At 36.8% G+C, this 27494-nt stretch overlaps 1 protein-coding gene across 4 annotated transcripts; it reads left to right on the top strand.

Annotated features, from left to right (window-relative positions):
• Positions 1-2560: 2560 nt before the first annotated feature.
• Positions 2561-27291, top strand: LOC121315152 (casein kinase II subunit alpha-like). 4 transcript variants are annotated; one of them, XM_041249125.1, is made up of 15 exons: positions 2561-2608; positions 3579-3708; positions 6318-6419; positions 16837-16976; positions 17294-17405; positions 20695-20796; positions 21202-21252; positions 21643-21702; positions 23090-23173; positions 24568-24678; positions 25122-25223; positions 25518-25618; positions 26027-26175; positions 26432-26521; positions 26745-27291. In XM_041249125.1, the coding sequence occupies exons 4-15, from the start codon at positions 16876-16878 to the stop codon at positions 26858-26860; spliced, it is 1179 nt and encodes a 392-aa protein (XP_041105059.1). In that variant the 5' UTR covers positions 2561-2608; positions 3579-3708; positions 6318-6419; positions 16837-16875; the 3' UTR covers positions 26861-27291. The 4 variants fall into 4 exon arrangements, with proteins under 4 accessions (XP_041105059.1, XP_041105061.1, XP_041105062.1 ...); XM_041249127.1 differs by lacking the exon at positions 6318-6419; XM_041249126.1 differs by lacking the exon at positions 3579-3708 and having other exon boundaries at positions 2575-2608.
• The last annotated feature ends 203 nt before the right edge of the window (positions 27292-27494 follow it).

Genomic DNA, 27494 nt, shown 5'->3' with positions numbered 1-27494 from the left:
AACTCAGCGCTCAAACAAGAAGGGGACTTGTGAGAGAAGCCACAGAGAGGCCAACAATCACTTTGAAGGAGCTACAGAGTTCAGTGGCTGGTAGTGAAGTAATGGTGCACCAGTCAACCATATCAAGAGCTCTGCATAATACTGGCCTATATGGGAGGGTGGCAAGAAAGAAGCCGTTACTCAAAAAGATCCATCTGAAAGCACATCTGGAGTTTATCAGAAAGCATGAGAGTGACCCAGCTGCGATGTGGGAAAAAGTTCTGTGGTCAGATGAGACCAAGATAGAGCTTTTTGGCCAAAACTCAAAGCTCTATATGTGGTGCAAACCTAACATTGCCCATGCCTCAAGACACACCATCCCTACAGTGAAGTATGGTGGTGGCAGCATCATGCTGTGGGGATGCTTCTCATCAACAGGGACTGAAATTCACCTTTCAGCAGGACAATGATCCCAAGCACAAGGCCAAAGCAACATTGGTGTGGCTCAAGAACAAAAAGGTGAATGTCCTACAGTGGCCCAGTCAAAGTCCTGATCTCCATCCCATGAGAATGTGTGGCACTAATTGAAAATTGAGGTCCACAAGCGTTGTCCAACCAACCTGAACAACCTGGAGCAAATCTGCCAAGAAGAATGGGCCAAAATCACTCCAACACTGTGTGGAAAGCTGGTACATACTTACCCCAAAAGACTTAAAGCTGTTATTGCAGCGAAAGGTGGCTCTACCCAATATTAATGTGTGGGGGTTGAATACTTATGCAAGCAAGATATTTCAGTTTTTTATTTTTCTTAAAAATATTTCCCAACATAAAACCAATGTCACCTTACACTAATTGATTTTGAGCCTCGCTCAGGACAACTGGAAGCTGCTAGAGTCTGGAAGATGCTGGCAGATGTTGGTCAACGGCTTATTTTTCCACCTGAGATTGCCACCACTAACCTTCGACCAGACATTGTCTTGTGGTCTGGATCAGCACGCCTTGTTCATCTGGTAGAGTTAACAGTGCCATGGGAAGATGCTGTGGATGAGGAGTATGAGAGGAAGAAACTTTGGTATACTCAACTAACTGCTGAAGCGGATCAGCGAGGATGGAGAGTCAGAGTTTACCCAGTGGAGGTGGGTTGTCGAGGATTTGTGGCACACTCTACAACCCGGTTTCTTAGAAATGTCTGGTTCGGTGGCCAAGAGTTGAGTCGCACAGTGAAGAACTTATCTGAAGCAGCTGAAAGGAGCAGCAACTGGCTGTGGTTGAGACGGAAAGATTCTGGAATGGGATCTCAAGCACAATAGAAAGAAAGCAACGTTGATGTACAGGTAAGTAAGCTGTGCTGAGCTGAGTGGGGGATGGAGAGGGGTGATGCTAGGACGCCAGAATCACTGTTGAGCCCTCTTGAGGTGTTGTGGGCTAGTCAATGAAACACTGAGGATAGAAGGTGCACACTTGAAGACCCCAGAGAGGTACCCTACTTAGCTCAATTCAGACGGTTGTCATGCTGAATCGCTGGGGAGACCGCACTGGCTTGATCCCCGGAGGCAGCATCGCAGCTATTGTGTGTGCTGATGTGCTGGGGAGGCAAAATGAGCTGGTCTCTGGAGCCAGCATTACACTTCAGCAATCAACACCAGACAGAAGGATATCTACATCATCAGATGGAAAACAATGCAAATGGACGGAGATGCAGATGGATCACATTAGTTTACTGCAAAGCTACGTCTTAGTTGGTGCTTATCTTGGTGAGAGCCGAGTTCTAATCAGCATGACGTTCAACATGGAAATCATTTTCATAAAATTATATCAGTATTGCCCTCCATGACCTGGATGATTGGCTTCACATTGCTATTAACTGTTGTTACTTGTATTCAATTTCTCAACCTGCTTGTTTAATAAAGGCATTGACTGTGTGTCTTCCTGTCCATTAACCCATTTGTAGCAAATAATTTTTTCTTTGAAAAAAATCAGAACCCGGGCTGCAATGTCATTTGATACCTTCATTTAGGATTAACTTTTGTGGTTAATAAAACTGGAGTAAGTTATCACTAAATGACACTATAGTTAAAGAGAAAATCTAAATAACAGGTCAAAATGCTCCAAACCCTCAAATGAGGACAATGGCATTTAACAGGTTAAGCCAGGCTCCAATTAAGGAGACTGCTCACACTACCTGGCGTTTCAGGTTCTCAGGGTGGTTCTGACATAAGGTATAATTCTGAGATAACTTGCCTTTAACACAACACATAATAATAATACAAAGTAAGCAACCTAATGTTTTGTGTCTATTGGCTGAACAGTACATCCAGAAAGGTCTTGTCATACCATTTTTTGCCTCAAAACTTTTGTTCTGACTGAGACATAACTTTTTTTCAGTTATGATAGAACATATTTCGACAAACAAGCCTTTCCAAATTAAGCTTCCCTTCCTAGCACCTATCACCCCCCGCCTGCGTTATGCAGTTTAACAAAGCTGCAGCTGTATTGTTTCTTCTCTCAGGCTTAATTTCTCCCGCCTAAGGAAGACTGTTGCGCCCCCCAGCGAATAGGAGGCTATTCTCTCTTTATCTCTGCTGTTTTGCTTGGAGCCGCCATATTGTCAACCCAGAGACGCTGAGAGGTAACGCGGTACAAAATTTACATTTCACAACTATTTTAGCCTTTATTCTACACTTTGAAACAATTGTAGTAATGTGGGCTTAAAATGTAAAGCTTACATTTAACGAGAGCTGAAAGCCAAAGAGCTCTTTTTGTAAAGTATTTTTGCAAATGCTCTTCGGTTTTCTCCCTGCCGGTTTAGAGATAGACCACACTGAAGAAGGTGGCTTCGACGCTTTTGAAAGGCTTGGCATATTAAAATTATAATTTTAGATTTAAAAAAAAATTATATATATACATAAACTTAAAAAAAAGTTTCGATTATTCAAAGAATAAGGTTTAGATTATTGGTTAAATTGTGGGGAAATTAAGTAAAATTGCTGCATTGAGCCAATTATCCAATTGTGAGGCGCACAGGGTGGTGGGGAAGAGATCCGGCTACAGTAGCATCTCGTAGTAGCGGTAGTCCTATTAAATAGCACAATGTGAATAGTTGCTTTTTCCCCCCCCACACACATTTACAAATCTAGTGGTATGTTTTTCCACACCAAACTGATGAATTGATGTGTGTGTAATATATAACGATAATATTCTGTTCTGCGAGGGACCATAGTCACCATTTTAAGAAGCCCAGGATAGTAAAATGTGTGGTTTTTCTCTTTTCTGAATTCTTGAAAATGACTACCAAGTCGCATTAACCCCTTTGTAATACTTGAATGGAAATATGTGACGTTTTAAAGGAACGATATGTCCACACTTTGTTATATTATAAATGAACACCGATTTTAAATGTCTCTAGTTTTACTATCTCGTTGGTTGTAGCAGGTTCAGATACATTGCATTATACTTGGGTAATTTTGTTTTTTAACACAGAATTGTCTGGGTGTTTTTTTGTTTGTTTAATTGTTTTATTTGTATTTCATAAACCACAACCCGTAATTTACCTGCAGTAGGTGACTAAACAGTATATTGCTGTTTTTGTTCTTTTACAGTTTCCAATACCACAGTAGTACAGAAGCTCTACCCACCTCCCTATGTCCCCTCTCCTTAAATAGGCATATTCGTCAGGAAAATCCCAGGCCACGAATGTGGCCTTAATTTGAAAGGAGACGCGGGGGTTGGGTAAGAATATTAGGAACTTTTAATGTATTTTTTTAGGTAGATGTTTTGTTAGGCAACGCCTGTAAATACTGGCTTTGGGTTAAACTTCCTTGAATTTCTGCTTTGGCATTTTACCTTTCATTGTTAGCATGCAAATGACTTAAATATGGCAGACCGTGATTAATATACAGTATACTGTTGGCATGTAGTTGGTGAATATTTGCTGAATGGGTCCATAGTGTTGTAGAATTAAGTCGTAATGCATTAATATAACTTTGATACTGTAATATTTAGTTATCCAAATCGGTATATTTACAATCTGTGTCCTTGTGAAGTAGCAGAAGCCTGTCTTTTATTGTTGGATACCATGCACACTATCAATCACTGTACATTGAAAAAGCAGTTTTGCTGTACAGTAACTTAAAACAGCTATTGCTTACTGTGCATCAGTTTGCATATTTCAGTATCAGTTTGTTACGCCAGGCCTCTTTCAAAGGGTTCTTATGTTAAAAGCACCGCCACACCAGCCAGTTAATCGTCCTGATCGATATTCTGTTCATTTGGCAAACATTGTTACAAATTAGGCCATACTGCTGTAATTTAGAAATTATATGATCAATTAACCTTAGTTTCTATTACAATTGAACATAATAGGACTGTTAATAATAGTACTCCTGTGAAACTTTGGACACGTTTGTTACAGGTGCTTCCGCCCAAGCTTCTCTGGATTGAACCATTTTATAACTACTGTTATAAAACAGTTAATTATTTGTGTTTTGAAGTTATTATATAGATAACACAGAGTTAATTTCTAAATTGGTGTTATCTGGACAACCTTCTAAATTCTATACAAGGAAACACTTTTTTTTTTTTTAATTGGTAAGGCCCTGTGTCAAATGTTATAGTTAACAAAATATGAATCCTAGTTGCACACGATGCGTACTGTACCTTAATATGTATTTCACCTTGATCAGCTAACACAGTGACCTGTAGTGGGAAGTAGACGTTCATGTCGTAGGGCCTACTAGTAAACGCCATCAGTATTTTCTTTGCTGATATTTTCACTATTCCACAGAGAATGAGACCTACTGAAGAGTAGTTCTTACACAGAAACATCTTAATGATTAATTATGGTGGGCGGTTTTGGCAGTTACATATTTTTTGAACTTACAACCTCGTTCAGGAAGACAGTTCTTTCTCTTGATGCATGTGATCAAAATGCAAGCTTGTCGTTTACATTTTTGTTTCTGTAGTGGCTTTGTGTGAAATTTCCTGTTTTGAAAGCTTGCTTCTTGTCAGTTTTAATTGAGATGAACTAAAGGGAATTGAATTGTGCAGTATCTTACAAAGCAGCTAGGTGGATACACTCGTCAGTATGGAATGTGAGGGCACACAACTGGTACCCCTGCTAATGTTTTGTTAGACGGCCGAATGCCTCCCATATAATGCTGTGTTTTTGAGATTAAGATTGGGATCTTTTGGGTACTACTGTCAAAGCCCAGGGGGGTGGTTAGAAACTTGTTTGTAATTGTAACAAATATAAAGCAAGTGCTTTTATAGACTGCATTTTTGAGAGTAGAGCATCCAGACAGTAACAGTAAACAAAATTTAGATTTATTGTTGTTACAAGGCTCTCCGGATAGAATCGACACCACAATTTAAACAATTAAGTACATTTACTAAACTGCTCAAGCAATTCACACTCACTTTACATGTCGAATACATTGCAGTTTAGAGATGTGAGTTAAAAAAAAAAAAAAAAAAAAAAAAACTTGACCTGCCTTAGTGTCCTGAGGTTCTGGGGCCTGTTGACAACCCTATCCTGAGAACTGTGAGGAAAGAATTAACATGAGTGACCTGAATCTCCCTGTGAAATAAAACCCAGATTGATTTGAATGCACCGTGTTTAAAACATATCAGGTAGGCTACGAAATAGTTTTCATTATTTTAATAAAACACAGCAGTTCCCAAATGTATTGGCACATTACAATAACGTAAAATGCAATTTACTAAAGCATATTGTTTGACAACGTCTTGCACATCTGACAGTTGTAAAGTTACAAAAAAAATTTTTCTGTGCACTGATTTTTTATTTTCTCTCGTATGATCTCTGGAACACATCTTGGACAAAGGAACAAAGCACAAAAGTCTACGACAGTTTGCGTTTAATATATATTACAGGTTTACTGCATAACTTCACTCCATGAAAAGTGTGATGTGACAGCTATTGCATACAGGGGTATGTTTGCATTCAGCAGCTGGATGACATGTTTAGTGCGGTACCATCAGTAATAAGGAGTTGAGAGCCTCGACAGAGTTCATCAAACGTTTTCTTATTATTAAATACAACAGTTACGTTCAATAATGGATTTGTGTCATTTAAAGAAGAACCGTACACATTGGAGGGATGTATTAAAATGGATGTGTGTGTGGGCGGATATAGGATTCATATTCGGTTTACCGAATCCTAAGTATTCGGCCAAATCTGAACCCTGCTCAAAAAGTAGGTATTTGGACCGAATCCTGGATTTGGTGCATCCCTGTTTGTTTTATAATTGTGTCACTTTCAAGGCTCTATTTCCGTTTCTGTCCCATCTTCTTACTTTCTGTTTTTGTTCTTATACTTGGAGGTCGCACAGCCTGTGTTCCTTCGTTATCAACTCCTGCTGAGCCATTGCGTTGCTCCTGATTGCTTGCACCGTTGTACCTGCTGCAGGAAAGTCCTTTAACAGGTAAGGCTAGGCTATTGAAATGCATTGCATTTAGACATGTTGAAGCAACGTAGTGGATATCTGGCTAGTGAGAACCTGTTTACGAGATTGTACAATAACCATTGTTCTGCATGTCTTTTTGAAATGAATGATGACCTGTTTTGAAGAATGATAGATCTGTGCTCTGCGGTAAAGATCACTATGATGCTTAAAAGGTGTTGGTCAGTTGGTCACTGAAAGCCGGTAAGGAATGTTGGATATATTTTCTTCAGTCTGAGGTCTTGGCAACAGTTATGAATGTCTTTTTCTAATAGATTAAATTCAGTAAGATCCATTCATGTGTCACCACCGGTGTGCAGTTAGAATGATTTATGTTATGGTGTGATAGGGGGAGGGGGATGCACCATATGGATAACTTTGTGTATTGGTTATAGTTTACATTATTATTATTATTATTACTACTGCTACAGTAAAACCTGTTGAATCTGGCATCACTTGGGACTGGAAAATTGTGCCAGGTTTGACAGTTGCGCTGGATTAGTTGCTGTAAATAAAATGCTATACTTTACAAAAAGATCAAATAACTATTTGAAAGCTTTAAACTGTAGATGCACAGGTATAATAAACAAGAATGCCTCAGCAAAGTCTTTGCCTGTTATTAGCACTAGCCTGTTTAAACCATTCACGTAGAAAGACATTCACTTGTTTCTACTGTTTCTGCATGCAGGATTCAGGCACTTTCTGTAGGCATTTAAGTTTTCTCTGGTGTTTTAAGTACAGTAGGGTTTTACTTTTCACAATGTTTGAAGTGGTTTGCCTTGATTTGGAATTTTTTCACCTTTTGTGTTGGTTTTGGTGAACTTTCAGCCTTTTTGATAAGTGCCTGTTTTCTTTGAAGAGATAGCTCGAGTGGAAGTTTAGACGTTTTATTTGCTGTTCAACAACTGCACAATTCAGAATGGCGCTGGTGGGAGATGTGAGTATATATGCAAAGTCTTGCTTGTTTTTTTTAATTTTTTTTATACTAGTTTTAAAGTTGGAAAAAAGAAATCACATAACCGTGTGCTGGATTGCACTGATTTACACTAATTTTAGGTAGAAAAGACTTGTAGAGGGTATTGAACAATTCATTTCGGTAGGGATTTGGTTGGGACCCAATAAGCATGCCTAGTTCTACAGAGTGCCAGTCAGTGATGTTGCACTGATCTTGTTTTGTCTAGGAGGTGAAGTGAATTTTCTTACAACACACAAAAGCACACAAGATTGCTGCCATCCATAGCTCCAAACAAAAGCGTGCGGGAGGAGGGGATGTTTATCCAGAGGCATGTGTGCTATCAACTGACATACCAACAGTTACCATTTGGATGGCAACAGATAATTTGCATGCCTGCAGAAATTGTTATGCTTGTACATGTGCAGTGATTTCAAGTCTCTCTGAAGATGGTAGATAGACTTAATAAGCATTTTGCATATACTGTAATTAATTTCAACTTAAATTCATTATTTCTTAAATATTGGTTTATGTTAGGAATGTATGTTGGTTAGAATTTATTTATTTTTTTATAATCCTACAAGATGTCGCAGTGTATTTTATACTTTGGACGAGTTTTTGAGTGCGTCTCTTGCTGTGTTCACACTGGGTCTGTTTAGAGGGTTTGGGCTGTACTCAGTTCAGTACACAGTTCAAGTACAAAGTCTGCATGGAAAACAAACCGTACTGAGTCCGTCTAAAGAGGTGATCTCAGTCAGTTTGGCAAACGCACAGTCTGGTTTGCTTCCTAATCCTCAATGTGAACAAAAGCTGGCCAGTCCTTTTGCACACAGGAAACAAACTATACAAGGTAACTTCACAGTTTCATTCATATTCTGAGGAAACAAGGGGAGCAAAAAACAAAAAATGTCTCCAACTGCATTAGGGTTACAAGACATCCTGGAAAAATTGACTCAGTTTTCAGCCTTAATTTTTTGTCCCGGTCGGAAACAGTATAATTGGTAATCGTCCTGGTAAATAGCTGAGTAATGTATTAGATTGTGTTTCAGCATCACTCATAAATAAAATAAGCATTCTTATGGATTATTTGTTTAATCGTTCTGATTGTGTATGTTTAAATGGTAATAGCTGATCTATTTTTTAAATCTGTCTTTTTGTAACTGTTTTGACTAGGTGGCAATATAAAGAAAATAATAAGTTGTGATTTGCAACAAAATCACCAGATGTTTAATTTTTTAACTAATGTGTTATTTTATATACTACTGTTTTTGTTAACGGCTATGACATCAGTGAATTGAATAAAGAAAAAAAAAGACCCAGATTTCACTGTGGAAATCTGGAAAGACCAAAAATTAAACAAAACAAAAAACAAAACAGAAAGTGGTTCGGGTTACGCTGGTAAAATGTATTTATTTAATTTTTATTTCTTGAATAAGCAGTGAGTGAGCATTGTATTTTTATTAGTTACTGTTGTCTTGCTTCATTCTCCCCTTTCTCCACCTCACAGCTGGCTCAGTCTCATTTTGAGGGTGCATCTTCATTAATAATCTTTCCACGTGCCTTGTTTTATGCTATAGGCAGGTAGCGCTAAGCAGTGAAACCACTGGGACTAATGTCGCAGTAATGATGCTGCTGTACTTAATGACTGTCTACATTCTTTTCTACACTGCGAAAAAAGTCTGCTGCATATAAAGTAATTTTTGTAGGAGAGGGAAAAAAAGAAAGATGAGTCTCCTATTAAATAACAAATCTGCAATATTTGTAATCTTGATGGAATTCAGAAAATAGCAAAATAGATGTGGCAATTAATCGTTAGACCATGAAAACATAAGAGTTTACAAACGAGAGGAGGCCAGTCGGCCCATCTTACTCGTTTGGTTGTTAGTAGCTTATTCATCCCAGAATCTCATCAAGCAGCTTCTTGAAGGATCCCAGGGTGTCAGCTTCAACAACAGTTAACTGAGATAAGTCAGAGTTTTAGCTTTGAAAGTCCTACATAAATTGAGTTTTTTGTGCATTGTTATTGGTACATGTGTTTAGTCACTAAACAGCTTTTTTAAAAGAGTGCATCCATATTTATCTTAAACAAACATGATTCGCAATGATGTATTTGCAACATTAATATCTGAAATCTGTCATATTTAAATTGACAAAATAAAAATGTTGGATTAACCAGGTCAAAGTGAACTAGTATTCATACTGTACACATTAAAAAACATTGCAAATCCAAAAGTCAATAAATTGAAACGACCCCAGAAGGGCACTGGGTGCTGCAGAACACTGCCTGTAGAACTGATTTAAAGGACTCTGCAAAACACGTCCGTTGCAGGCAGAACTAATTTGGTTGCTGGTATTTAATAAATGGCTCCTGTTTCCGAAGATGTTGCTGCTTGCATTTTGGATTGCAGTGTTTACTGTGTTCTGTATTTAATATGTATCTTTGTAAATAGACCCAACATTGCATTGCAATCTTCTGGGATAAGCCATAACAAAGAAACATTTTCAAGAGTAATTTGTACATATAGGCGTGTTAGTGATATGAGCGAGTTTCTGAAAATTTGTTTGCAGTGATTAAATTTTCTTGCAAAGCCTATTTCAATGATATTTCTGCACACTGCTAAAACATTTGTATGGAGTACCGGGAAAACAGTTTGTCAAGGTAATTTTTATATTTTGAGTTTCTAAACGATTATAGGCTACATGTTTGTTTTTTTCTGTTTTAATTACTTTCGCACCTCCTGGCTGCTTCTTGGTTGTCCGGTTACTAATATTGTTATTTAAACCAAATAACTTGGAACTTAATTTAGGTCCCGTTCAAACTGTTCAAATTTTCAGAAACCTGCTCATATCACTAAACTATTCCACTGTATTAGTTGGTGGCAGAATGAGAAGACAAACTCAATCACACTCAGTTCGCCCACCCTAATGATAGACTGGTGATAAGCTGCACCTGTAATGGCTTTTTGATTACAAAACTAAAACATAATAGTAGTCATTTATTTTTTTAATGGATGTTTAATTGTCCTGATTATGTGTTTTATCACGTTAAATGATAACACGTAGCGCTCTCATATATAAAAAATATGGGACAGAAAGGCAAGCACGTCATTCTGAAATGCCTCGCGTAAACAGTGCCCATCTTCCTGAAAATGCTGTGTAGTGATTTTTGTATAGACTGTATATATCACATTTTGTTGCAGCTTTATTATGTGGAATGTAATGAACGAGAACCAAAACGATGACTTTTTTTCCCCATTATTTTACAACACCAAGTTTGTTTTATTTGAAGTGTTTACATTTCAGTTTGTTTGCTTGTTCAGCTACAAAACGGCACAAGTAAACCTCATGTTATTACTTTATGAAAACTTGTCTATGGCCACTGTTTACTGTGAAGAAACGGCAATGGCAAGGAATGTCTAAAATATATATATTATATATATATCTATATATATATATATATATATAATATATATATATATATATATTATATATATATATTATATTATATATATATATATTTTTTTTTTTTTTTTTTTTTTTTTTTCTGGCTTTGTGTACATTAAAAATGTTTTGTGATGACAATATAAAAAAAAAAACACGTAGTTATCACAGTAATACAATAGGCCTACCAGTAAGAAATTAAAGTTATTTTTCACTTTTCATATTTCTGTACATTTTCGTAGTTGGACATGTACAAAAGTAGCTGACAGCAGTTAAATGGACGTTAAAATGTGAGTGTGTTAATTTGATTGTTAAGGAACTTTAAAATAAATTACCTGACTGTTTAACTTTTTTCGTGGAACAGTATTTGGAAGGCATCAGAAATGGTTTTGATGTTAGAAGTATTCCTTTACAGTTCACACACGTATTAAGTGCTTTCAATCCATGAAAATTAGTTATGACAACCTTGAAGACTATTCATCTGATCTGAACATTTTGTAATAATTTCAGAATACAGTATTTAAGGCAATCCATAATTTGTGGCAAATTGTGATGTGGTCGCATTTTTCAAACATGGTGCAAAACAGCTACCGGTACTGGTGATGCTCAAACGTCGACAACGTATTTCAAACTGAAGGTCTTGTTTGCACAAAGTTTCTGGAAAATCGCACGAGTGAAAACGAGGCTGCGCACTGTGATCAATTCTTCAGATTGATATTGAAAAATGTAGCCCGTTATCAGCAAAAAATATTTAGGGCCAGGTGGGAAAAAATTAGAATGGTCGGGTAAACCGAACCACACAGTTTTTTTTTTTTTCAATTGGCCTAATCCTAAGCGACATCGATAGTGCAAGAAACTGAAGCTGATGGAGATAATTTGGTCCGATACCTAAATCCAAGCCTAACTGGACAAAACTCTCAAATATATTGAGTATTTTCTCAAATTACTTTGTTTAATGCCGACATTAGGAGAACCGTGCAGAATTGCATAAATTGCATTCTCCTACTTTAGTCATTCAAGAAATGTATTCATTAAATTAACGACGTGCTCCCCAGTGCTTTGTTCCACAGCAGTCTGTAAGAATGTAAAACATGCTATATTAACAACCGGAGAAATACATTAACAGCTGCCATCTTTCAATATACCTTGCAGTTTACTGTAATATACATCCAGTTCACACACCATATAAACGAGCCGAGTGCACTTGCAAGCTGCATTGTGAACACAAACAAACTCGGTCCTGAAAAAATGGGAAAACTAGGGCTGTTTTCAGAGATTTGTTTGATATTCAGAGATTCAAATATTGTTTTAAACCTTTGAAGGTTCGTCAGACGGGTTTACGCACTTTTTTTTAACAACATTTTTCTTGTTGTTCACTTAATGTGAATATTTTATTCCATTTATATGGATTACCTGTAAAATAATAGGATTTCCAATCAAATATAAACAAGTAGCTATGGTGACGTCACCAATAAATTATGCAAATGAGTACCATTGAAGGTTCAAACCTTCCTTCTGTAATGTGTTCTGAACCTTTGAAGGTCAAAATGTACCCATCATTGCAGCCCTGCTTTTAGCTTGCATACAAACAAACTCTGTGAGCATATAAGTGTGAACAGCAAGCACATTGTTTGAAACGAAACGAGCCGGACCAAGTCCGTCTGAAACGGACCCAGTGTGAATGTAGCCAGAGTTTTCTTATAAATTTGAACTCTAATTTAAACAATTTCCTGTAGCTTTAAAATCAGACAGCAACTTATGGCTTACTGTATTTTGTATTTATTGCATTAAACACACACAATGGCTGGGTTTCTGTGTATTTTAGAAACTCCAAGTTCTCTCTCCATTGTCGTGACAATGACATAGCACACATGTTCCACACGTTGTAGGAAGTGCATGGCCAAAACATGATATGACTTAAAAGGGTGGGGAAATCGCCGACTCATGCTACAAAGCCCAGCAAATCAATCAAAATGCTTTTTTTGCATGAAAACAAGTTCGAAAGACGATCTTGTATTCACGAGTCCTCAAACGGATCAAATGCATTTTGCGAGCTGCAGATATAAACTCATCTTTGAACTTTTTTTTCTGAAATGTGAGAATTTAGTTTTGACTTTCCAAGCTACTGCACCTGCAATTAATAGCACCTGAAAGCTTAATGTTTGCTTGTCCAGCTTTGAAGATTGTGTTTTTTTTTTTTTGTGGGTCTCTCACTGGGCTGGCTGTACAGTCAGTTTTAGTTAAAAACCCACTAGATTAACGCCAGATTCCTCTTCCAAGGACCGAGTGCATTGTCTTGATACTTGGCGGTATAAACCCTGGCAACATTATTAAATGCTTTCCTCAAGCTTGGCTGATCCTGGGGTTTTCCCTTGGAACTTGCCACGGAGCTCTGCTGCAACTTGAATTGGAGGCTAATTGGATATTGTGTTTATACCTATGCAAATGTACTGTTTGAATTAAAATAAATAGCTAATGTGAAGGTTAAGTTTTTTGATTGATTAGATTTTTTTTTTTTTACCCCACTGGAAGCTTTCTCAACCCCCCCCCCCATGGCTTCTACCAAGTTAATTGTTCAGCAGTATAATTTGATAAGGCCTACAGATACTTTTAAGTAGTGTTTCATAATGGATTAAATGTATTGCCAGGTTTACTCTGAATTGGCCTAAAGCAGCGTCTGATGGCAATAAACCAACAAAGTAATCAGCCAACATCGGTGAGTGCCGGTTTGTAATTGAAAATAACAAGAAACCTTTTACGTGCAACGCCACTGTGAATTGCATTCAAGTGAACTCTGCCAGTATCCATTGAATAGTGGCAAGTAAACTTAAAATGAAAAAGTCTGCAGTGTTTGACAAACGTATGAAGTTATTTGCCAGCTGTGTTGGCGAATTTATGAAAGAGGTATTTTTAATTATCTGACCTTTTTTTAGTTGGCATTAGAGGAAAAATATGAGGTGATGTGTAAAATGTACGCCCTGCAACTGAGCAGTGACACGGTAGCCTGGAACATTACCAATATATCTGATCACATTTCTAACTGTCTCATTGCTGCAATCAAATCAAGCCTGGCTTTAGCATGGCATTCAGTGAGTCAACTGCCAATTGTGATATCACTCAACTATGTATTTGGGTTCGATGGGTGGATTATAGCAGGGTCTGTCATGAGGAAACGCTGATCCTGGGCAAGCATGGGCAAACGAGAGGCCAGGATGTTTACACAGCAGTCAAAGACACTTGTTCACAATTAAAAATTACATTTTTTTTATTGTTTTTTCATTTATTACGAAAGGCATCCTTTTATAGCTGTGCAGTGTTTTATCCATTTTTTAATGATGCATTGAGTATGCATTATACAAATATGTAGAGCAGTGTGAACTGAATAACTTTAGGGGGGATTCTCAAAACTGACTGAATTGCACCTGCTGTGGCCCCATGTCATGTTTCAAGGCTGCCAATGTGGCCCTTTTAAAATTTATGCTTAAGAACCACTCACTGGTCTAGATTATACAATTTCAATCATAAGCTAATTATTTCAGGAAGGAAAATTGTCAAATGTTGCTAAAAACAAATAACTCTGCCATTATTTTTGTTTGTCAATCTGCTGCCAGTACTGTTTACACTGCTAATAAACCATTTGAAATGCTGACCTCTGTGAAAGCCAGCCACCAAACACCAGAAAAAACACTGGAAATGATTACACAATTCAAGTTGAGTTCACCGCTTTCCCATTGTAATTGTTTTTTAAATGGCTTATTTCTGTGCAGTTGGGCAATGTCCCTCCATCCTGACTTGTAGCTATCATTGATTAGTTTTGAATTCTTTAAACCCACCCCAACTACTGAGTGGCAGCAAACTCTACATTTCTATTGGAGGCTCGCTTGCAAGATTTAACACTAGAACCGCCAGCGGTAGTCGTTTTGATGGGCACATTTTAAACCGCTTTGATATGAAAATAAAACGTAAACTGTCAGATACAACTCAAAAGTTTTATTTATGAACATCATAGCTAACATTTGCATAGCAGAAACACTATTTAAATGAAAAAACAAACAAAAACGCTTTAAAATTAGCGCATGTAATGCATAACGTAAAAAAAATTTAAACTATAATAAAATAAACGTTTCAAAAGAAAATAGTGTAACCAGCTGTAAACAGGTTATATGTAGGCCTACATTCAGAATTGTAAAATTGAAATAATTATTTGTAAAAAAGAAAATAATTCTGTTCACATTGTGTAATGGGAATGCACATTCAGGGAAACATACTTTTAAAGTAGCCCCTATATTGGCACAATCCACAAAGATGTAACACTTACCAACTCGTCGTGTGCATTTACCACATACTACTCTTTCACACTGGGCACATATATCAGACGTTTTATTTTTATTGCATTTAGTTACCTGGCATTGTTTTCTGTTGCGTTTGTTACTTGATGCGCACTGTATCCAGGTTGAGCTGCGTTTCCGTACTGCTTTGCATTTTTCTGATCGAAATGTTTCTGCCAAAGCTCCATGGCTAGCATCATAAGATGATATTGTCCTTGGTGCATTCATTGTACAAAACAAAGGAATTGATGGATGCCATGTCCAGTACATTGTAAAATACAGCAACTGGACACCGGTTTTGCGCAGATGGTGGAAACTCTCTTCTCACTTTGTTTACTGTTCCAACCAGGCTTTTTTTTTTAACTGTTTTGCTAATTAGTGAAAAAAATTGTCACTGGTAATGTTCATCCCTTTTTCTAAGCATGCTTACATCAGCCCGAGTACCACGTTGTCACCCAGTCTCTGACCAGCTGGACGAGTTTCATCTTTGCACAGGTAGGGGTAGAGTCCGCTGCCAGCCAAAATTTGATCCCAAATTTGACAGGTATTGTGTCCAGCGACACCGTGCTTTTGTCGGAAACAGCTGCTTGTCCGTGTAATGTTTTGTTTAGCTTGAAACAGCCAATGCTGTTTTCAATTAAGTTGTTCCAAATTTGTGATGCCAAGGCAAATATATCTCTAGTTGCTCTCAAATCAAAACGCAGAAATCAAGATTTCTTGAAAGTCTTGTAGTAGTATTAAGACGGCAGACTATATATTCTCACATAGACAGCCAGACGGCAGTTATCCAAGGAATTGATAGGATTACAACAGAGATTTGGGTAACGCATCTAGAATTCAAGAGCAATATTCTGTTCAAATACATACTGCTGTAAACTCAGTGGAGGTAGAGATAACAAACTGGCTTGCATACATATAAAAAAATCGTATTGTAGGTTATATTGACAATAAAAGCATGTTGTAACAAGCTGTCAAAATTACTACTTTGGGCGGATCTAGGTAGAAGTGCTTATAACTTTTTTTTATTTTTGTGATTCTGACTTTCAAATGCCGTTAGGGTATTTAATACATGTATTTAGGAAAAGTCAACAACAGACAACTGTGGATCTTTTTTACACACAGAGTAATTAAAATTTAAAAAGTGAAAACAGTCAATGACGTGTTAAAACAAGATTACAGTTATAGTATGCTTGTTCATGGGATTTAAAAATATATTAGTTAAATGGTGGGAATTTGAAACAATTACAAATTGTGGCGAAATGTAAAAAAAGAAAGAAAGACACTAAGAAACCACAGAAGAATGTGCTTGTGACCGTAAGGATTTTGTTGTGGAAGACAAAGGAAAGAAGGTACAACGAAGTGTGCAAGTACTGTCGAGTTACTACTATTGTGACAAAAAACACCCAAGCATTTTGGAAAGTAACCGAAACCAAATTTTAATACTGTATATAAAAACAACCCCCCCCCCCCCCCCCCCCCCCCCCCCCCAAAAAAAAACAAAAAAACAACAACAATTAGACAAACAATTGGACTATTGTTATACATTTTCAGACTACAAACATCTCACATCAACTATGGAGTCAGAGTTCTGTAAATATTGAAATGTGATATTCTAAGTCCAGGATAGTAGAACCCTAAATGCATTGTTTATTTATGTATCTATTTTCTCTTGTTCTAGGTGCTCCCGGAATAACACGTTCACCTCTGTGTTGAGAATATGTCGGGACCAGTTCCGAGTCGAGCCAGGGTTTACCCTGATGTAAACACACAGAGACCTCGGGAGTACTGGGACTACGAATCGCATGTCGTTGAGTGGGGGTGAGTTTGGCATGTGGAAGTACCTAACGGTGGTAAAAGGTGTTGGAGCTGCTAGCACAGTTCATAAATCACTGTGTAGCTGAGTGTAATTAACAGCATTAATAAAGGTACCTGTTGTCTTGTGGAAGCATTTAATTGCCAAAAAGAGTAAAGACCACTTTTCTTAAAATATGGCAGACTTCAAATTAGTTATGTTTATTTTTTTGCAGCACAGCAGTTCAAACTGACTTTATAACTGCTTTGTCTTAAATGGTTGGAGGTTAAGAAAATATACCCAACTTGTGTGTGTACTTCTAACATAAATATGTTTTATACAGAAACCAAGATGACTATCAGTTGGTGAGGAAACTGGGCCGAGGCAAATACAGTGAAGTGTTTGAAGCCATTAACATCACAAACAATGAAAAAGTAGTTGTCAAAATACTTAAGGTAGGTGCTAAAGAATAACTTATTTACCCCAAACATTGCGACTGTCCTTTATACTGTGTTTACACTTACTACTCGGACCTGAACTGGTTTAGGTTCGATCAGATTAATAGATTCTTATTTGAGCCATCTGTTTAGGTCCCATTGTGTAATGTTGAAGTAAATTCCTTTTCTTAAGGAAAGGCATATCCTGCTCCTGTTAGTTAGGGGTGTGCCAATTCATACGGTGAACTGTGATATTTTTTTGGACGATATGATTATCTATACACTTATTTTTGTTTTAATTTTCTTTAAGTAAAATTTGATCTGCTAACAAACTTGAGCATGCATTAAATCATGTCTTCACTGATAATTAGAGAACATTATTTATTAGCATGTACTCTAGCAGCCTCAACTGCCAATCGCTGTGTTCAGGGTGTTTTTGTCAAGCCTGCCGAGCGAAATGGAAACTGAGTGGGGACGGTTTTATTCAGCGCTTGACAGGCGTGTTGGGTCCAATTTATTTTCACACGCGCACATGAGTAAAACAGATTTAAAAGGTATTGCATGGGAAAACGACATCAGTACTGTATCTCCAGCCAAGCCCCACCCCTTGTTCGCTGTATTTCACATACCTCTTTGTAGACGTGCATACTGATAAATCCTCTCCTGATCACTCATTTTATCACCAGACTCCTCAATAATGAGATCCGTCATTTTTTTGTTACTGTAACATCTCAAAAAGCTCTGCAAATGGTCAATGTTCTTTCAGCGCTGGATACGGAAACAGCTATCTCCTTTGTTTGTGTCTGTGTTAGCTCTGTAGTGCATGGGGCTACGTACGTGCATGGGGATACGTCCTTTTTTTCAGCTTCATTCGGCTCCTATCGGTCTCACTCGGCCATTGATAGGTTTTCTCTGCTTTTTTCGGAGAAAAGATGACTAGAGACCTGTGCTTTACGTCTTTTTGATGGTCGGACAGTGTCTGACATTGGAGTGGAAAGGAAAAAGTGTAATGTTGGACCTGGTCTGACATAGGACCGAAAGGGTTAATGTTGATAATCTCATCAGAGCGAGGGTGAAATTCGACCTCCTCTGGCTGGTTTAAAATCCAGTGGGGACTCGCATCATGTTCTTGGTAAGAATTACATTACATCCCAGGGACCAGGCTCTGCTGATGGAGTGTTCTCCACTGCTTGAGATGTGATAACAGCGGAGAAGAGCACTCAAACCAAGACTTGTAGATCACTTAGTGTTCCTCAAGAAAAAACTCGAAATATATAAAATTGTATACTTTTAAAGAATCTGCATTTAGAGATTCTTTTTTGTCAGTTATAACTTTTGGAAAAAGTTGTTTCCAGTAACTACACATTGATTTGTTTTATTATTATTTACAGTATTTGAAGGCTCCAGACAAATGGTTGCAGTTGTGACAAATTGTGAACAGTTTTAGGGGTTAGGCGGATTGACACCTGTAACATAAAAATGCTGCCTTTCCCTTTTAAAAGCATGTGTCAGTATTTATGAATGCGCTATGACGTTGGTCTATAAGGTGGGGGAAAAAAAACATGTCACGTTTTAATAAACTGAAGTGCGAGAAGGATGGTAACAAACTAAGTAATGTCATTGAATGCTTGTACAAATGCTTGCAAGCGCAGATAGGAGCTGTATTAACCGCAGCAGAATACGGGAACCCCAGTTTCATGCAACAATTGTGACGGTGAGCAGGTGTGTTCGAGTGTTGTATACAAATTTCATATTTAATATTGTAAATAGCATAACCAACTCGCTGCGATTTAAACTTGTTTTTACTGAAAAATAAACAGTAACATGTAGAGCATGGGAGCTGCAGCATGCCATTTCAAATGTTAAAACTGTTCTCAATTAGAGGTGCAGTGACTGCCGTCAGCTATTCAGACACAACACTTAATTATTTAAAATTTAGTGCTGGGACGAACACGGGATTTTCATGTTCAGATATTTGCTCATAATTTAAATATTCGTTTGGGTATTCATTTGTTTTTCAAAAAGTAATAAATCCATTATATTGCTCTGAACGCAGGCAGAGACAGCATAGCAGCAGGGCAGGGGGCATGGCTAGGGCCCCTGTGTGTGTGCCTTTTATTTTACAGCAAGACCTTACAATATGTAACACTTTAAAATAGAAACATATCCCATAAATAAAGAATAAGTTGTGTAGGACTTGCTTTACCCCTCTGAATTAACTACAAAACAAAGGATTCTAAATAGCAGTTAAAGTTAAATGTGGTTTTGTTTGTTCCCCAAAAAAAGTTTATTCCCAAAAAGTTGACAGTGCATATGTGTGTGTCTCTCTTCTCTCTCTCTGTCTATAATTAATTCAGATTCCTTGTTGTTACCGTTTCTTCACAGTAAACAGTGGCCATTGACACATTTTCATAAAGTAATAACATGAGGTTTACTTGTGCCTTTTTGTAGCTGAACAAGCAAACAAACTGAAATTTAACTTTAAACACTTAAAACAAACTTGGTGTTGTAAAATAAAGGGGAAAAAACTCATCGTTTTGGTTCTCGTTCGTTACATTCCACATAATTACATGCAACAAAATATATGATATATACAGTCTATATAAAAATCACTACACAACATTTTCAGGAAGTTGGGCACTGTTTAAGCGAGGCATTTCAGAATGACGTGGTTGCCTTTTCTGTCCCATGAGATTCTGGCTCGCTCTAAAGCAGCACAACTTATTTTTGTTTCCATGGAGATCACTATGCGTGTGCACGCAAAATCTGGTTTGTTTAATTTTCGCTGTCTAAAACTTTTAAATAGAGGATCAATAGCTGCTGTGCTGATTCTGTGTGTTTTTATATATAATATAAATTAATCTCACATCACACAGCGCTCTTATTTGTTACACAAATTCTGTTGAGACGGTAAATAAGTGCAGAGTATTTTTGTCATTTGTAGCAAATACAAACATCGGATTTTTGTATCCGAATTTGTCAAAATATTCTTTTGGATGTTTGTCCCAGCATTAGTTAAAATAAACATGCTGAGTTAATTGCAGTCATCAGCTGCATAGATATTAACCATTCAGCAGAATGAGGCTACAAACAAGCGGGTCCAGACATTATGTTACTGTTTTAGTGTTTTATTTATTTATTTATTTATTTATTTACTGTTTTAGCCCTAGTTTTATAGTAGATCTGGCTTCTCATATTTGGATTATTTCCCAATTATAGCATTGTTTAATCTCTTTATATGGCATTATGTTATTTGAAGGAAATATAATTTTTTTGTTCTCAAATTTTTTTTTTTCCTGTTTTGCAGCCAGTAAAAAAGAAGAAAATCAAGCGAGAAATTAAGATCTTGGAGAATCTCAGAGGGGGTCCCAACATAATCGCTCTCTTAGACATCGTCAAGGATCCTGTGGTGAGTGCTGCTAGTGACTGAGGATTTTAACATTAACGTGAGGATTTTTATTTATAGTCACAGTCCAAACTCTTGCCATTCTCTAAACAACAGTAGCTGACTGTGGCTTTCAGAGAAACATTCTTAATGATGGCATAAACAACATTTCAAATATAACATTGACATTCAATAATCTGGACCTTTTTCCCAATTAAAAGTATGACTGACAATTAAACATTAAGGTAATGATTTAATACAAGACAGATCCTTTTTGATTCATGGCTTAATAATTTATATGTAACTCTTTAGAAAAGGTTGCATTGTTGTTGCTTTATTCATTAGTGGGGGGCGGGGAGGGATAGTCATACAGAAGAGCCTGTGTGTGAGACTAGTCTCCTTTCCTTTGTTTGTCTGTGTATCCCTCAGTCTAGGACACCAGCCCTGGTCTTTGAACATGTAAACAACACAGACTTTAAGGTAAGACTTTCGGAAGTACTCAGAGATACTTAGATTTGTTTATTTTTATGTAAGAATTTGTATTGGAATGCACTGCACAGTCTGACATGCACTTGCATTTTAAAGCCAGTAAATAACACGTAATTGTAATGTTTATGAAGTGAAGGGTATGTTTTTATAATGGATTTTTATGTAGTTTTGTATCCTTCACGGTAGTGTAAAAATGTTTTAATTCTCTAACTATTATGATAACTTACTCTTAATTGTTATCCACAAAAGTTAAATGTAATGTATCAAATGACCTGAATACAACTTGTGTTGTGATTTATTTTTTTAAAGAAATGTATTTGATACATAATGGGTCAATTCTTGATTGTGCGTTGTAGTAATCTTATTTTTATTTTTTTGCAGCAATTATATCAAACGTTATCAGACTACGACATTCGGTTCTACATGTACGAAATATTAAAGGTAATGCTGATGTTGCAGACTCAAATAGCTTTTCCTTCTAATCTTAAATTGTATTAATCCCATCACAGTTTAATAGATTTAAATGCTAGAACAGCTGCAGACACTGTTTGTACCCTTTTGCAGACAGGAACAGATTGTCTTACAGCAGCAACTCTCCACATGCTTCTGAGAGAGGGCTGGGCATTTACCAATGGGTTTCTAGCCATCAAGCTAGCATCCTATTTCTAAATAGGAGATCCTTCCTTTTTTATTTTTTTGTTAACTGATCAGATTTTTGGGAAAGGGATCATATGATTTATTTTTAAAATTGTTTTTTTAGCAAATGGGTGTAAAATGGAAGGTTCTGTAAACAAACAATCTAGTTTGTTGTTAGTGTGATTAGTGATGCAAAAAGGTTTTAAATTACAACTTTTAAAGCAGGTGATGGGAGCTGTATTTTGAGTGTGGATTTCCATATTTTTATTGCCAGCATGAAAGCTGCAAAGCCCCAGTATTTTGCAGTAGTCTACTGAGTTGTGTAATCGACCTGGAACGGAAGCAGAAAGAAATATTCTCTTTCACTACTAAATTGCAGCGTTTGCTTTGTGATTGCAGATAAGATTTTACTCTCTGATTTAGACATTAAAGATATTTTGGGCGAGTAAAATGCACCATTACCTTGAAGTCATGAATACTTTCAATAAATACTGTAAATACATTAATGCATTAACTACAACCTTACATTTTAACTAATTTGCTTTATTGGCGACAAATATGGCTGTGAAACAAATAAACACAAATGTAAACATTTTAAATTCCAATGCTGCAGATGGAATATACTTTAAGGGCCTCTATGCACATTATGTATATAATTTAAAGAAACTAATATTGTATTCCTTATTGATTGCCTTGCTATAGCAATATGGAGCATATTCTGGCAAACGCACACAACTGTTCGCGCAGTACGTGATATGTACATGCACTCGCATATTTGTTACATGTTTAAGTGAATGGCCAAATTTAAAAAACAAGTCATAGGTTTCAATGCATTCTATGCATCCATCTTAATTTACACTACTCTTGAATAAGCTGTAAACAGAATGTGTGTTGTGGTGTGCATCTGTATTAATAAATGCTTCTGCCATTTAAAAAACTTAGAACGACCCTGGCATAGTTTAGAGTAACAGAAAACATCAGTGAAGTTTACTGAAATTTGTCATTTATACACTACGCAACAGAAATGTTTTTCAGGCAGTTCATGTGTGTCTTGTAGCCTGATGTTAGCCTTAGGATTTTTAGATGTTCGAAAAGCTAGAAACAGTTCCGTTACTGTGATTGCCAGATGACCTACTTTTGGCAGTGAATGCGGCTGCTTTTAAACTGCCCTATTTTTCTCGTTTTGCCTTAGGCCCTTGATTACTGTCACAGTATGGGAATCATGCACAGAGATGTCAAACCGCACAATGTCATGATCGACCACGAACACAGAAAGGTATTGTAGGAAATGTTTCCAGTTTGAGATTCCATAAAGGTTACTTGTGAAAACATCATAAGGTTAAATAATTGAGGCATTAAAGCCCAACGAATTTCATAATCCCTGTTGTTTCTCTGGATTAATAATTCCAAATCCTTGTTTTTAAAACGGCACATACTGTTGCTTCTCAGTGTACAAAATTGTACAGGGTGAACAATTGAGGCACGAATAAATGGACCAATCCGTAGTAAACATTTTACCTTTTTATTCTAGTAATTGGGTAGAGCATGTTCCTTTGCGAGGTAAGGGTTTATATACATACATACAATTCACTGTGGTCATGGACATTTCCATAAAAACATTTTAACAAATGGCAAACTTAAGTACAGTCAATTCGCATTAACTAACTCAGATAAAACACATTTCGTGATACTACATATGTTCTATATGGTCCCGTCTAATTTAGCAGTCGCTTATTGGAAATTACATCTTGTAATATAAATTCACTTAACACAAATTACTTTGGAGTCCCTCCAGGGAAGAAACATTTGAATAAGATGAATTGCCTTTGTTTCAACAGCTGAGTGTAAAGGATATTGGATAAAGTATTAACTTGCATCCACATTGGCACTTCTGTACTGTATTTTAGTGCCATTGGGACTGCTGATCCTATGATGCATTTTGAATTGCCACAGTGCTCATGCATCAATGCTATTTCCATGAAGCATAGAAATGAGTGATAAGCGCCAAAAGCTTGTAGTATCCTTGCAGACAAGTGTTGTTGAAAGCAGTGGATAATGCATCGCCGTACAAGAAAAAAAGTTGTTGCTGCAGATTTCAACATTCCTGCGAACCATTCTTAAAATGGGATAATTCAACCCTATGAACAGCAAATTGGAAGCAAGTCGTCGGCGTTTCCGATTTGTTCAATACCCTGATGTTGAAGACATCTTGCGTTTCGTTTTAAAATGCCTGTGATCAGAATGGGACACACGTTTCAAGCTGCAGTGCACAGTTTTTAAAGGTTCACTTACACCTGTATTTTCAATAAAATGCACAACATTGAAATGCATAATTTGTTTTCATTGTACTGTAATTTAAATTGATTTATGTGACTAACTTCAATAAAAACTGTTGGTATGCATTTGGCTGCTTGTAATAAGAATGACACAGACTTTTTTCCCATTGGTACTGCGCATAGCTTTGTTATATTATCAACTTTTCATTTGTCTCTGGATAGTCTTTAAACACTTCATTAGAATTGCAGGGAGCATCATACCTAAAAGATAATGCTGCAGTAAGGATTGGCTTTTTGCTGTGAAACCTCGTTGGACGAGGGAGCAGGGTGGCATGGGTATTTGTGAAATTGCTTCTATTTTATTATGTCTTAAATTATGCTTCTGATTTTACAGCTTCGTCTGATTGACTGGGGTTTGGCGGAATTTTACCATCCTGGCCAGGAATACAATGTCCGAGTCGCATCCAGGTACTTCAAAGGACCGGAACTACTGGTGGACTACCAGGTGAGCACATTTTTCCATGCATTATCTGGATGTACACATTCAGCTAATAAGACAACTTCAGTTTAGCATAGTTATCCTAGTCCAGACACACACATGTGTGTGTGTGTGTGTGTAATATAGACTGCATAGTTTACAATAATAATATAATAATAATACAAGATATTGTATTACTGTTTGGTATACAGCTGTCTACAGTTGTTGTTTTCTTAATTTACATTCACAGTTTTACCTAGTAAAGATTAACTATTTCACTGTTACATTGTTTTAACTTCATGTCAATGCTATGGACTGAACACTTTCAGAAAGCCTTTTGTTAGTACACATTTGACTTATTTTTTGTAACATTTATAGAACTTACAGGCTTTTTATTTAATGTGTTGGTATAATTCTACGGTTTACTGTTGCTTTGCAAGCTTATAACCTTTTTTTATGTGCTCTTCTAGATGTATGACTACAGTTTAGATATGTGGAGTTTAGGTTGTATGCTGGCCAGTATGATCTTCAGAAAGGAACCTTTTTTCCATGGACATGATAACTATGACCAGGTACATTTAATGAAGCAAGGCAGTTTTTTTTTTTTTTTAAGCTTCTGTTTGTGACTGATTTCTATCATGCTGTGAATGCTTTTAGAAGATTATTTTACAGAAAGAATTTGGATGTTTTTTTTAATTATATTTGGCAGAAAAACAAGAGGTGCAATAAGTTAACCATTTTTTAATATAAAAACATAGCTCCATTAACTTAAACATTTGTATATTCAGATTAGTGTGTGTGTTCCCGTTTTAATATACAGTTACGAAAAAGCTTAGACTTATATTGCTCATTTTGTATTTCTACAGCTTGTAAGAATTGCTAAAGTCCTGGGCACCGAAGACTTGTATGACTACATTGACAAATACAACATTGAACTAGATCCTCGGTTTAATGATATTTTGGGCAGGTAGGTTTTTTGTTTGGTGTTTTTTTTGCTTGTTATTATTTGTTGTTGTTATTTATTATTATTATTATTATTAGTATTATTAGAAATTTTGCACCTATGCAAAGCAAACAGGCAATGCCAGCCATGTTGACCTGAAATGTATAGTTAATTTGAGTTAAATATGCCAGGTGTTTTAGTCTCCTATAAATTCTACCTCCAAATTATAGACCAAGTTTCAGCATGGTAACTCTATGTATAGTAGTTGATATGACTTGGATTTGATATAAACAAACAACTTCTAAAGAGGAAAATCCCTACTGGAAAGCGATGCACATATGAGTGTTGCTATTGGCATTGCTGTGATTTGGAATACAAATGGTAGTGTATCACTTCATTAACATTGTTTATTTCTTTTTTTCTGTCCCACAGACATTCCCGTAAAAGGTGGGAGCGCTTTGTACACAGTGAGAACCAGCACCTGGTGAGCACAGAAGCTCTGGATTTCCTTGACAAACTGCTTCGCTATGATCATCAAGCACGCCTCACAGCCAGGGAGGCCATGGAGCATCCTTATTTCTGTGAGTCTCCTATGCTATGCCTGCCTCTCTGGGACAAGCTAGCTACAAACTGTTGAGGTCATGCTGGCTTCATAGTTTTGGGTGTTGTGTAGTAAATTAGCTGTTTCACTTGTGGCTGTTGCCACATAAATGCAGAAGTCAATTTTCTAACGTAGCAGTGGTGAACAAACTTTCATAATGCTTACAAAACAGTTACTCAGAACTAAAACCTCCCTTCATCTCCCCTGGTCATGACAAATTTTGCATTCCGCTTTAGATCCAATAGTAAAAGACCAGGTGAGGATGGGCTCCTCATCAGCAATGTCTGCTGGCAACACCCCAGTTAGTTCCTCCAGTATGATGGCAGGTATGTAATCAGATTTTGAACTTCAGGTAAGGTCCTTTTGACTCGTGTTGGAATAAAATGAGAAAAAAAGTAAAATGATGTGATTGTAGCTGACATGCTTGTCTGTAGTGTGTTTTTAAAAAAAAAAAAAAAAAAAAAAATTATAATTTCCTATATGTTCTGCTCTGACATTGTGTCAGCCTAGCCTGGAAAGTTGAATTCACTATTTTTTCTTATTTTGTAGGTATTACATCGATGTCTTCGTCGCAGCCTCTTGGTAATCTCGCTGGATCTCCTGTCATTTCCTCTCCGAATACGTTGGGAGCACCAATCCCAGCTGCCACAGGAGCGCAGCCTTGAACTCTGACCTCTGATTAGCGTGACAAGGCCCACCACGTCATACCTTTTTTCATGTACTTATGTGGGCCAGCCGGCAGCCCGCCAGTCCTGCGCTCAGTGAAGGTGTTCGGTGCTCTGGAATTTATTTTTATTATGTTGAGTAAAAGAGAAAAGCAAACACATTAGGTTCTTTTTTTTTTTTTCCCGTACAATAATTATATATTGCAATACGGACACACAACAGATATTTGCTGCGTCTGTGTCTGGATTAAATGTAGCTGCGTTTTTTCATGATGATGGTGTTTAGAAATGCAACTACTACAATGTAGAAATTAAAAGAAGAAAAAAAATGGATAATAAAATTAATTTTATATGTCCTTAAAGTACATCCTTGTTGGAGGCTGTTTACTACAAGTTTGGATGTTCCCAATAAAGTTCCCTTTTAACAATGATTTATTTTTAAATTTTAGTTTTTTTTTTTTTTTTTTTTTTTTTTGCTAAAAAAATCTGCCTCATCCGTTAATATGTGCAGCATTTCTATTTGGAAAATACATTACTTTTAAATATCACAGAAAGCCCATACTTTCTTTGTTTAGGGAAATTGCGTTTCCAACACTGCATATGTCTGTTCATTAGTTGTGTTTTTTGTTTTTTT

The sequence above is a fragment of the Polyodon spathula genome, chromosome 4 (assembly GCF_017654505.1).
Source record: "Polyodon spathula isolate WHYD16114869_AA chromosome 4, ASM1765450v1, whole genome shotgun sequence".
Lineage (NCBI taxonomy): Eukaryota > Metazoa > Chordata > Actinopteri > Acipenseriformes > Polyodontidae > Polyodon > Polyodon spathula.
This window is presented reverse-complemented; position numbering and strand designations above follow the sequence as displayed.